The sequence below is a fragment of the Zonotrichia leucophrys genome, chromosome 12 (assembly GCF_028769735.1).
Source record: "Zonotrichia leucophrys gambelii isolate GWCS_2022_RI chromosome 12, RI_Zleu_2.0, whole genome shotgun sequence".
In the NCBI taxonomy this organism is placed as follows: domain Eukaryota; kingdom Metazoa; phylum Chordata; class Aves; order Passeriformes; family Passerellidae; genus Zonotrichia; species Zonotrichia leucophrys.
This window is the reverse complement of record NC_088182.1, coordinates 14,862,243-14,874,995: the sequence shown is the minus strand read 5'-3', so window position 1 is coordinate 14,874,995 and position 12,753 is coordinate 14,862,243. Positions and strand designations below refer to the sequence as shown.

General features: G+C 46.5%; 1 protein-coding gene across 3 annotated transcripts in view; it reads right to left on the bottom strand.

The window, feature by feature from the left end:
* STAB1 (stabilin 1) overlaps positions 1 to 12,753 on the bottom strand; it is a 51,264-nt gene that overhangs the window by 16,494 nt on the left and 22,017 nt on the right. For all 3 annotated transcript variants that reach the window (XM_064724418.1, XM_064724420.1, XM_064724419.1), the window contains exons 20-38: positions 12,602 to 12,664; positions 11,178 to 11,279; positions 10,198 to 10,284; positions 9,767 to 9,878; positions 9,079 to 9,262; positions 8,803 to 8,896; positions 7,758 to 7,916; positions 6,835 to 6,930; positions 6,369 to 6,464; positions 5,721 to 5,768; positions 4,721 to 4,851; positions 4,236 to 4,344; positions 3,913 to 3,990; positions 3,438 to 3,539; positions 2,869 to 2,976; positions 2,261 to 2,392; positions 1,954 to 2,082; positions 1,248 to 1,304; positions 349 to 444 (exon numbers count right to left, since the gene is read on the bottom strand). In XM_064724418.1, coding sequence (XP_064580488.1) covers positions 349 to 444; positions 1,248 to 1,304; positions 1,954 to 2,082; positions 2,261 to 2,392; positions 2,869 to 2,976; positions 3,438 to 3,539; positions 3,913 to 3,990; positions 4,236 to 4,344; positions 4,721 to 4,851; positions 5,721 to 5,768; positions 6,369 to 6,464; positions 6,835 to 6,930; positions 7,758 to 7,916; positions 8,803 to 8,896; positions 9,079 to 9,262; positions 9,767 to 9,878; positions 10,198 to 10,284; positions 11,178 to 11,279; positions 12,602 to 12,664 — 1,983 coding nt within the window. The remainder of the gene's footprint in view (positions 1 to 348; positions 445 to 1,247; positions 1,305 to 1,953; positions 2,083 to 2,260; positions 2,393 to 2,868; positions 2,977 to 3,437; positions 3,540 to 3,912; positions 3,991 to 4,235; positions 4,345 to 4,720; positions 4,852 to 5,720; positions 5,769 to 6,368; positions 6,465 to 6,834; positions 6,931 to 7,757; positions 7,917 to 8,802; positions 8,897 to 9,078; positions 9,263 to 9,766; positions 9,879 to 10,197; positions 10,285 to 11,177; positions 11,280 to 12,601; positions 12,665 to 12,753) is intronic.

The window sequence follows — 12,753 nt, the reverse complement described above, 5'->3', positions numbered from 1 at the left end:
GAAGGCACAGGCACAAGCAGAATACCATCACTCATGCCTCATTTCCTTAGGAAACCAGACTGCAAACATTCAACTCCTTCTCTTCCTCTGCAGGACAAAACCCAGAGCAACAATACTGAAGCAGCAGGTCCCAATCCATCACGGTGCAGACATTTCTGCAGATCTTTTGTTGTTCCAGTGCCCTCCACCTCCTGACAGAGAGCGATTCCCAGACAGCCCCAGTCTCAGCTATGCCATGGCACAAACACAGCCAGGATTTCAGCACAGCCTGCACTCCCATGGCTGTGCTTCTCACACCCATCTATCTTGCTTTTGCCAAAATGAATCAGAGGCAGGTGTTTTGCTCACCAGAGAAACTTTTGCACAGGTGAAGTGGCAGCCCGTTGTTCCTGCACCCGCAGAGCGCAATCTGCATTTAGCCAGATTCCCTCTTCCAAGGGGCTCCTGAGGATATAATCAACATAGACACACTTAGGAGACACTATAATATTTAGACAAATAGTGTACATTTTTGTGCACATGGCAGTGTTCTTGCTTTGTATCTGACAGGAATAGCCCTAAAAATCTGAGCTATCCAGAGCTGAGACCAATGAAGCATCTCTGGATGTGAAGTCACCACACAGAGTCTTTTTTTACCTGCCAAACCCATGGTACACATTAGTCTGCATACTGAGAAGAAAAGAATTGGGAATTTTTGGGTATAGGGTAAAGCAGCAAGGCCTAAAAAGCCACATGTAGCTGCTAGGCATTTCACAGCCAGCATGGAAATTAAATGCTTAGTTATTTTCCTCTCTGGATATGTTTGCCACTCACTCACAAACAAGCTGCAGGGACAACCAGCCCATCTGCATGAACAAACCAATGCTCCAGACAGGGAAATTGCTACAGGCGCCCTTAAATTGGCTTTCCTTGATGATAATCCCAAAATAGTCAAAGACAAAATAAAATAAAATTTTAAAAAAGACAGTTCTTCTTCCCTGTTAAGTGGGAAAACGAAACGGCTCCTGAAATTCAGGCAAAACCTGGTGCCACTCAGGGTGGAGCTTCATGATTAATGTCCATGATTTGCCTGTGTAACTCTCCCTTGGTTTCTGCTTTTTTTTTGCAAATCTTGGCAATGGATGAGCCACAGAGGACTCAAGGGCACATTTTTTCAGATATCAAGGTGACACCTATAGAGCAATAAAAGGATCTCAAAGCATTATCTGCAACCATTTTGTGAGCTGTCCCATGAATCCAAGACTCACCAAAAGAACTGATCCAGCAGGACACTTGATCCCCTTGTCGCACTTGCCGCACCTTGACTAGGGCACAGAGAACGGGACAAGTCACCAGTGTGCCCTCACCCACATCACACCAGGACACTAATCTTGAATTGCAAATGCTGCTCTACAGGCTGCTGCCTGGGACAAAGATGTTTTTATCTCTGTGGTTCAAAACACCAAAGAAGAGATCATATGCCACACCTTTCCTGAATCTCAGGGATTTCTGTAGCCCTGGGGTTCCTTCACACAAGGCTGCAAATAGGTTTTTTTCTGTAGCAGGCAGTCTGAAAGTGCAATCTTCAGGTTTAGTGCTTAATTGCCATGAGCCACAAGCTGGACTTTTGGCCATGACTCCCAGGCAAAGTAGGGAGCATTTTCTAAGGGAGCTTGTGGTCATGGCATGCAAAAATTGGGCTGGATTTTCCTTCCACAGCTGAGTATTTGGGAGGCTCAGCAAGGGAGCTGAACATGATCTGCACAAGAGCTGCATTAGATATACAGAATCTCCAGGTAGGAGGTGCCAAATCTCCACAATGTGCCATTTCATGAGGCTCATCTGGGGTTACACCACAAGCTACTGCCTCATCCATGAGGGCAGCCAAGGAAGGTTGTCTGTTACCCATCAGTTTGGTTCAGCAGGTGGAGGAACCCTGTGAAATGGTGTCAGCTCCTTGGACATCAGCATTACCCTCAGTATAGTGGTGGTATTGGCAGTGCAGCGATTCTTCTGGACTTGGAGCACCTGGGACACCCCAATCAGGATGCCATTCCTCGTCTCAAAGGACTTCCCATCCAAAGGAATGTTATTGACAAACTTCTGCAAAGGAGGAGATAGCAGCTGAGACAATAACCTTCAACTCCTTTGCATGGATTGCTTGGCAGCTCCAAGACAGTCCAGCAGTAAAATTGTGAGGGTGTGCAAAAGAGAAATGGGAGTATGGGGTCACCAGCCTTAGGAAGTGATAGGTCAATCCAGAACCGCCTGCCTCCCTTACCTGAGTGCTGTTTTGGTAAAACATCAGCCAGTAGGAGAGCCCTAACATGCTGTTCTTATGAACTCCACTTCTCAAGTCTGCAGGCAAGAGCTTCTCTCCCAGAATAATGTGGTACTGCACTGTTTCATTGTCCTAAATCCACAAAAATACAAAGTTTTGGAGTCTTTTGACTTCCTAGATTAAATTCTGTCAGAGATATGGCATAAGACATGTTCCTAAGCACCTGAAATGGCTAATTAAGCTCACAGAGCCTAGTAACTCTCTGTAACAGATGACTGATCACACTTAATGATTCTGATACTTGATGAACCCATTAATATTTTTTGGAACATTTCAGAAGTCTGCAAATTGCCACAGCCAGCCAGGAAGTGGAAGATGTTGTGCCATCTATCCACATACTAATTTACTCTGCCCTTGGGGTCCAAATATTCTTTTCAGGTCCGCTGCAACACCCCTGGAAATCCTCTCATTTCTCTGCCACATTTCTCCCTGCTTTTAGCATCAGATATTCATCTCCTATGCATGCTGAAATCCCTGAGCTTGTTTACTATTTGTCAGTGTACCTGCCCCTAAACCCACCACAACACATACTCAAGCAGTGAGCTTACCAGCTGGGTGACATTGGCAGCACGGCAGTACTCCTCAATGGAGTTATTTCCAGGAACAAAAATTGTGTATTGTTCAGAGGACTCAATTTTCCCAATGAGCTGGTACTCCTAAAAAATGTCCAAACAGTAACATTAGCAATTACCCTTGTACTCACTAAAACCCAAACCACACGTGAGATCAATTACAAAGGCGAGAGGAAAAGCTTGAAAATGGGATGTACAACTTCTACTCAGCCATACACATCTGATTATTTGTTCCTTGTCCTGGCTGACATAAGAGCAGATTCCCAGCTATGAAAAAACCTTCTCTTTATTCTGGTTTTCTCTGCCTTGTACAGACATCAGAGCACCTGCAGTGACAGGTCATCTTCCACTGTAACACATGGCAGTGATCGAGAGATCTCACTGCAATTATGCAACTCTGGCTGCTCAAAAGCTTTATGTAGGACACACAAAATCTCCCTTTCTTACCAGGCAGCCCAAATTTATGTCCCCCAGTACAGGGGTAGGTGGCATTTGCTCCAAAGACTGCTGTGACAGTGACAGCTGTGCTCACCTCGAGTGCTTACCTCTAGCAACTCCTGGAATGTGCTGAAGGAGGGCACAGTGCTGAGCTGCTCCTGCAGACCAGGAGGGCTCGGGGGGATATCTGCTGGGGACGGCAACAAAACCTGTGGAAAAAGCAGGTACAGAGCAAGGCTGAGCAAGGGGCTGAGGGGAATCTCACTGCACTCCTGCCCAGCTTGCAAGAAAGGCAATTAAAAGGCCTCAAGTTTGCACAGTCCTGCAATAGCCTGAACTCTTCTACCAGCCAAGAGGAGGGGAACTCTCCTCCCACTGGTCCTGGAGACAAATGTTTTAAACATTGAACACTGCTGCACAGGAAACATCTGTCAGGACCTTGTGACAACCTCATATATTTTGCCTTTATATCCTTTCCTAACCATCCAGACATGTGTTGCTCCTTGGCCCTGTAACAGAGGCTGCTACACAGGCCTGCTGCTGCAACTGCAGCATTTCCCAGTGCCACTTGTACTGACATACCTTGCTGAGGACATGGATGATGCCATTGCTGGCAGGGATGTCACTCACAACTACAGTTGCATTCTGGATGGTCAATACCTGCACAAGAACCAGAGGGAGAAGCAAAAGGATCAGGAAGTGCAAAGCAAGTGCAAAACAAATACATTGTTGTCCTGGTTTAGGAATTGTTCATCCAAGGCTGCACATGGTTAATCTGGGTACGGTTTGTGAACGATGCCTGCGTTTGAGGGCACCAGTGTCCCACCCAGGCTCCCCACTGGGAATAGCAGCCCCTCAGCAGTTAAATTTGGGATTGGTACATTTCTTATGTAAGAAAGCCTTACGCCACTCGTGGTGTTTATCTGCCATCTGGTCTGTGGGTTGAGAGTGGGTAATTCTGGCCCGTACTTCTTGAGCTTTTCAGCAGTGAAGACACCTTCAAGGAAGTGGGCTCTGTGGGGAACAAAATCAGATAAAGAAAAGATTAGGGAAGTGTTGGTAATGACAGGGAGATAAGACCATACCACCCAACATTCACATCTCCCACAGGAAGTACTGTAGCCTGTGAGAACAATGGAGAGAATTGTTCTGATGCCATCTGACTGGGAAAATCTCTCTGCAAATACATGAAAAATAAACCCACTTCCCATGGTCTGTGGTCTGGTATGTTTTAAATGCCTATGTACTTTTTTACCTGCTAGATATTTAAATTTACTTCTATATTTATCTCAAGGTATGTCCTCATTGGTCATGCACAAGAAAAAACCCATTTCATGGCTCTGTTACTGTTGTTTGGCCCAGTAAAGCAAAGGCAGGAGGCTCCTCCTACCTGACTAAAAATGGCAGCGTGTAAGGGGTCAACCAGAAATCTTTGTCAGCATTGCTCAAGTTCTTGATAGCTGCCTCTGATGGCACCAGGACAGTGACATTGGCTCCTGCTGGGATGCTGAAGAGAGATTTCTGTTGTCCAAAGCACAAAAATGAACAAATAAGACACGCCACTGCCACATCTACAGTGCAAAATACCCCCAGCAGCCATCCCACCCTCACAGCCATGTAAAAGGGATGTGGAGGAACAGGGCAGTGCTCAGCAGCACAGCAGGGTCGCCTGCCTCTCCTGGGCATGGCAAGCAAGAAATGCCACAGATGCTTAGGCCAAAACAGCTGGCACCTCATTGCCAAGGGAAGACCTGCTGCTTTAAGCTCTACCTTCCCAATTCAGTTTTCTTTCAAACACGTTCAGTCATATCCATAATCCTTTTTGAATGCCCAGCATCAGTTCTGGGGGAGGGACCAAGGTAACTGCTGGCAAAAGCAATTTTCTGTGCAGCAGGTCAGGTGAGCTAAAGCTCAAGTTAGAGGCTGTCCATCATAGTGGGTTTCCACACACTTAGTGCAGTCTCTGGAGGATCTCTCTTATTCCCACATAGAGGGAGGGAAGCAGCAATGAGAAAAGGAACAAACCTGCAGTCTAATGTCCCAAAGGGTGCTCTTCTGAAAGACAGTGTTTAATGCTACCCTTGCTTCCCCTTCTGTGCTGTTTTTTGATGGCCAGGAACTTCAGGTGATACAACCATGAAAATTAGGTGTAACACAGCCCCAGCTTCCTCTTGTGTGAGAAACAAAGCTTGCAAGACACACTCATGACCCTCATTCTACCACAACTCCACAGCTTTTCCACATGCCTTCTCTGTAACCATTTCTCATTTGCTTTGCTTTGTTTTCTCTAAAGAAAAAGGTAAATGGAGTTGCTTGTCCTCTAACAAACTCATTCACAGACTTCACTTCCACAGAACTTATCCATGTGGGTGTCCCATGGTTTCTCTTACCTTAACCCAGTTGTAGAAGCCTACAAAGTGGGAATTCCTGGCCAGCTCCTTTCAAATAGAAACAACAGAACAGTTAGCTCTGCTGAGCACAGGGTACAGGGCTGAGGGACTAGGGGTGGGGGAGAGGAGCCCTTTGCAATATTGAATCTGGCAACAATGACTTCAACATTCTTCTCACTTCACAACCATTACAGGCACCATGTATTGTGAGGAGAGATGGGCACTTCTAAAAACAAACTTCAGCCATTAAAAATATATATTTCCAATTAAACAAACTCTTTTCAACTCATCTGCAATGAGTTCATGTGTATTAGGGACCAAAGATTGAATCCACAATGGCCTTTGATATTTCTAAAGACAAAAAATGGACCTGACAGCTCTGACCTGAAAAACTTTCCTAACAATGAAGGAAAGATGACTTATTGCACAGGACAGGTGCTGCCTGCACAGGGGTGAGGCAGCTTAGAAATTATGCTTTCACTGGCAATAATTAGTGCTGGCATCACTTCTGTGCCTGTGGCCTTGGAATACACTTGGGCTTCACACTGATGCTGTAGGAGTCAACTCAGGTAACAGGGAAAAGCAAAGAGAGAGCAGAGCCAGTTCTCTCCAGTCTCAAAAAGGCTCAGACATTTGCTGTTCACTAACTTTTAGAATGTCCCCATAGCATGTCATGCCATCCCCAAAGTAGCCTTCAGAGCAAACACAGGATCTCTCTCCTCCACCAAGGGGTACACAGGTAGCCTGCAAATACAAGGAAAGGAGGAAGAAATTAGAGAGCAAACACAGGTTGTGTAGTGTTACACCCATCTCAGAATTGAATTCTGGCTTTCCAAGGGCTGGGCTAGAGTAGCACACACAAACTCCTTCCCCCTGCTGCCTTTATGGCGGCACTGAGTGTTCCCCTCATGCAGCCAAGCCTGGCTGACTGCTTTGGTTGTGTGGACCCACAAAAATCTGAGGATCCATCTTTGGAGCACATCAGTGCAGGCCAGTAAGATGACATCATAAACCTTTGCAATTCTCTCAATGCCATGGCTGCTGCAAAACCTGTCAGTGAGCAGGTGAGCCAGCCCTGCCATGCCAGCCTGAGGAGAGCTCCTTAACTACTCACCAGGTCATGGCAGCCACCATTGTCCATGAGGCAGGGGTTGATGGCATCACAGCTGTAGCCATCACCAGCATAGCCCCTCTTGCAGACACACTTGCTCTGCAAGAAAGACATTTCAGTTTTATAGACTTACCAGAGCATCCTCATTACTATCCAAAACATGTCTAAGGCAGCAAAACTTATCCTTAATTTATTTTCCCAAGTTTTCTTCCTGGTACCTCAAGACCTGGAAATGTGGAGTTTTTTCCTTAGCAGGGCATCATCCTCTATCACAGCACACAAGCTGCCAGATTACTTAAGCACATTGATCCCCTGCATTGCTTGGCTGTGGGGGTCACTTGAAGATGATGGTTTCCTCCTTTATTTCCAAGTTTTCAGGGAATGACACAGACTTTGGGAATGGCAGAAAGAGGAATTAATTTCAAAGCTTCCTGCTTTGAAGATATCTTGGAGAGTACTTGCACATCTCACCTCACTAAAATCTGCTACAGCTTTTGTACCTTTTTTCAGCACCTTGTGCAATGCTCCCCATGCTCAGGGCGAGAAGCAGCACCCTGAGAAGTCTCCTCTCCCGTGCACCTTCCTCCTCCTCCTTTAAGAGACTGCACAGACTGAACAGCTCACATGCTCTTCAATGCTGTGGTCTGGGACAGGGCCATGCAGCAGCTGTTGCCTATGGTCAAGCTGTGTTACAGAGTGCAGTCCTGTCCCTTTGCTGCACAAAGAGTCAAGCACTTCCTGAGCACACCAGTGCACCTCACATGCAAGTGCACTGTGACGCTGCAGCTGCAGCTGCTGTTTCTGGCAGTGGACAAGCAAGCATGGCTGCTGGCCAGCCCAGTTTTTGCCTGTGGCAGTCCAAGGCCACCTGACAGCAGCTGAGGGAGTGTTAGCCCCAGCTCCAGGCTGCTCAGCTCTGCTCATACCTGCCCAGGCCCGGTGTAGATGCAGTTGGCGTTCAGGTGGCAGCTCCCTCTGCTCTCCAGCATGCAGTTGTCTATGGGCACACAGACCTTGCCATCCCCAGTCCAGCCCACATTGCACTGGCAGGTGGCAGTGCCAGGGCCTGTACTGGTGCACAGGGCCTTCAGAAGAAGGGACAGAGAAGGAATTATACCCGGCAGAAGGGAGAGAGTGCAATGAAAACACAGCAACAAATCTCCTTCCTCACACTGTGGAGAATTTCTGACTGACCGACTCTGATTACAACACTGGGAACTGGGGGTGGAAGCATCTTCTCCAGAAAAGTCATAGAAAATTTCATAATGAAGTGATTCTGGAGACATTTTGTGTTTTCAGAGAGGTAGACACTTGTGTCTAAGGTGACTCAGAACTCACAGGGCGTTCATTCATTATCATTGCGTAAAGCTCTTCCATTACACAATAAAGTATTCCCTGAAGAGGGGGACCACAATCTCCTGCCTGGATGTCTGAGATGGAATCAATGATAGATGGCAGATCTCCCTCAGGAAAAGACCTACTTTGTACCCAGTGCCATCCTATTCTCTTGCATATGGCCCAATCTCTTCCTCTAACTGAAGGGTCTAATTTATGATGAGGTTTGACCATTTGGCAGTAATTTCCAACATGAAGCACCACATGGACACAAATGTAGTGTTGATGGTTACTGGGAATATGTGTTGGATCTCACAGTTAAGCTACAGAGAAAGTAACGTGTTAGAAGAGCTTGAGGGGAATATCATTGCAAATAAAAAATTATCTGTACAGCTAATCTGTGCAGCTGATAAAATATCTGGTGTGAACCAGCCAAACTATCCTTGGAGTGTCACATTTTGGCACAGCCCAAATGATTGACATCTTTACAATGACTATGCCAAGGCACTTGTTATTCCACCTCATCTGACAGACAGGAAAAATTAGCCCACAAAATGTATAACAGTCCCAGGAGCCCTGGATCCCTGTTCTGATTGAGAGGAGCTGCCTCTCACTCTTCAATCTGACCCCACTTACATTCTGTGAGCAACCTCCTCGTCCTGGCTGACTGCACAGGTCGATGGGCTGGCAGGAAAACCCATCCCCTTCATATCCATCCATGCAGATGCACCTTAAAAGTATAAACACAGAAGGGACACAGGTAGAGCAGTCTCTCAAGCAAGCAAGATTCATTGCTAGCAGGCTGGCTGAGTCACTCAAAGCATGCTGTGCACCAAGCACACAGACACACACAGCCACAGGGGTGGCAGCCCTGTACAGTGGCAATGTGCCCTGAATGTGCCACAGACTGACCTTGCTGTGTCATTGAGGCTGCAGACAGCGTGCTGGTGGCAGTACTGGGACAGCCCACTGGGGCCACAGTTCCTGGAGGTCTTGTCACAGAATTTCCCAGTGAAGCCTTCCTTGCAGGACCAGGACTGACACACCCCCCCACTGCCAGGCCTGTTGTCACAGACACCATGGACACAGCCACAATCTGTCAAGGACATGCAGTAAGATCAGTGAGTACAGAAAGCCCAGAATCCACCACAGTCATAGATTTCCAACTTTCCTTCACAATCTTTTGTGGCACCAAATAATCATTCCATTATTTTTTTTGATAGAGGGGATGTCTGCTGAGAGACATCCATCACAAATCAAGCCTGGCCAGGGAACAGATCCTGAGACTGCCTGGGTCTATGTTTTCTATAGGCTGTAAGAACAGACTCAAATTTAGGCTATCAAGCTCAAGGTCATTGTCAACTCTCTTTTGTTTCCTAACAGGAGAGATCTAAATTAGGCTGATGTTTCATCACTGAAATATCACCACTCTCATATCAAACATATTTTCTCCACTGTTGTTTGAAGGGACACACATGATGACATTTCTGTCACTTCTTTCATGATGCTGGTCTTGCCAGAATGGAATCCCATATATATGAATTTGCACCATTATCTTTGTTCTAAATTTTCCTTTAGTCTTTCCATCAGAGTTACTAACCTTCATCACAGTTCTCGCCATGCTTGTTTGGGTTTGCACAGATGTGGCAGGCTGTGCCTTTGAAACCTTCAAAGCAGAGACAGTTGCCATTCCCTTGAATGCCATCACTACACTGGAAGGAAAACAAGAAAAAACCAAAGTGATTGAAACTCAGAGAAATGCCAAGGCATTAATATCCACCAAAGGTACTTTGATACACACAGTAACAAACAGGACTTTGAAGAGTGGTGGTAGTAATACAAGATCCCACACAGCCAGAGCTGTGCCCAACAGTCATAACCTAATTCTCACTAAATATATGTAATTTTCCTTGGATCTTCTGCTACCACCTCTGTGGGGTTATCCCTGGAGCACAAACTCTGAGTTGTACTTATCTCAAACTACACTGATGCACCTGCTCGTTGCAATGCAGAAGGTTCCTTCACACTTACATTTCCCCTGCCATAGCATGGGCTGGAAAATCCCCCAGGGCATGGCATGCAGTCTGGACCAAAGAACCCTTTGCAGCATCCAGGTTGCTGAAAAAAAAAGCAAAATTGATAAGGTATGACATGACTTAACAAGAATTTCCTGGAGTACTCCTGTGCTCATAATTCTCAAATTCTGGTCCTTGTCTCTGCCATGGAGGGAAACAGAATGTTGTATTTAGCATCTGTGTTTCTTAGGAGCTCCTGCATCTAAATTATTTTTCAACAATGACCTTTTCCTGCTCACAGCCAATTCTTCTCAGAACAAACCATTATTTTCTGCTTACTCTGTGACTTCAACACATGGGATGCATGTTTTTTATGAACTTTTAATTCTTTAATAGCACTGGTCCACTCACTTTTACTTTATCCTTGCCCAGAACTGCATTACTGAGGAGGGATGGAGCAGTCCTAGATAGCAGGCCTTGTCATGACTGACCAAAGGAAGAACAATCATAATACAAACAATCAGCAGTATTTAATGAAACATCCACAAATCATTACATACAGTTGGCACTGCGAGAGCTCAGGATCTGCACACAAACATGAGGTCCATAAATTGACTAAGACAGACTTTCCTGAACCATCTGACAGTGGTTCATAAACAGGATGCAATCACTTCACAGCTTATAGCACTTTCTCTGTGCTCAGCTTCCTCTGGGAGAAATGCTAAAGCTGGCACACTCCAGTTAACAATCATGGCTTCCTTATTTTATTTAGCTGTTGCAGGTTTAACTGAGCTGCCTTCTAACATCTGCAGTAGGTTGGTACCCTGTGCTCTCCTGGACAAAGGAAAAGCAGGTAGCTCATTTATGTGATGTCCTGGGGACATTTTCCTTCTGCTCCCATCCAGCCCCCTGCCTCAGGTCAGAGCTGCTCCTGGTGAATGAGGAAGGGCAGAACTGAGCTGTCCCAGAGGGAATGTGTTCCTAAATACCACTCACCGTGATGGTTTGATTGCAGTACCTGGCACACCCCTTCTTCAGGACATTCAGGCCTTGTGGATCATGGATGTAAACACATTCCTTGGGGGACAGTGTTGGTTCCTGCACAAACAAAACAAGCCACCAGCACTGTCACCTTCCCCTTGGCTCTTTCTGCTGCAGAGAGCAGCTGTGCCTATCTCTGAGCTGGGGAAGTTCACTGGGGAGTCAAGGTGAGCAGCACACAGCTGGGGCAGGCCTAGGATGGACCAAGGCACACAGTGGCCTCCTCCTGCTCCCAAGAGTCCCCAAGCCTGAGCCAAGGTGCTGCCCTCTAGTTCTAACAATAGCATCTGTGATAAGGGAGAGAGCAAGCACAGGGGAAGGAAGGGAGGGAGAGGAGACAGGAGGAGATAAGGGCAGCAGGGAGGAGAAATAGAGGATAGGAAAGAGGGGAGGAAGAAGATAGGAGAGGGGACAGGGGAGGAGGGAGGAATAGTGGGGAATAGAAGGAGTAAGGAGAGAATTACACAGTGAGGGAGGGAAGGAAAAAGACAAAGGTGAGATGAAGAGAGGAAGACATAAGAGGAAGGGTTGCAAATAACATTGGAACAATGCTCAGTGACCTGTCTTGGAGTTGGGCACAGGTAGAACTGGGCCTCAGGTGATTCTGACTTTGTCAGCCTCAGTCAGAGAGGCAAATGAGAAACTGGTGATTTTGTAGATCTCTACTTCAGACATCCATGCTGAGACAGCATTAGCAAGTTCCTCTGAATGTCAGACCTCTCAGAGGACACTCAAGAGTTTAAGGGCGGTGAGCACCTCTCTGGCTTTCACAAACAACATCTTGGGTCTGGCCTTCCCATTGCCATTTCCTGGAACTTGCTGTTCTGCTAACCTCAGCATGGGATAACTCAAACAGCAACACTCCTCCTTCCTCCACCTTCAGCTAGCTCTGCTCATCTCTGAATCAACAGGGAACACAGGCCAGGAACAAACTGTTTCTCAGCCTCTGCAGAGCAGAGAGATTGTTGTGATTCTCTGGCTGTGATATAGGCAGAGGCAGTACTGGATGGTACTTGTGGAATCAGGTTTTCTTCTGAGACTCTGGAGCAGCTGGCAAACCTTGCATGTGGGCAGGAAAGCTCTGCCTGAGGCAGAGTAGAAGTGCTAAAAGCTGCAAGTCTACAATTTCATTTAGATCAGAATTTCTCACCATGCTCCACATTGATTCATCAAGCAGACTCCAGAATAAGAGAGTGTACAGAGCAGTGAGTGGGCAACAGTTTGGGACCACAAGGCTTGGATACAGACCCCCTAGCAAGCCTCTCTGCTGGCTGCCTTTCCTGCTCCCTATTTATTTGAAAGTGGCTTGAGTCAGAAACTGTCAGTGTGCCTGTTTGTTATTATGCAAAGAAATTACAGAAATAACTACAAATATTTACCATTTCCTTGCTGCCAGGTGGGCAAATGCTGTTGTTGAGTGCTTCACAATCCACACAAGTGCCCTGTTAAGAAAAGAAGAGGCAAAAATGTAATCTTCTCAAAGGAACCCCTTTCCCATGCCAAGAATGCTACAGAGCTACTGTTCCCAGTA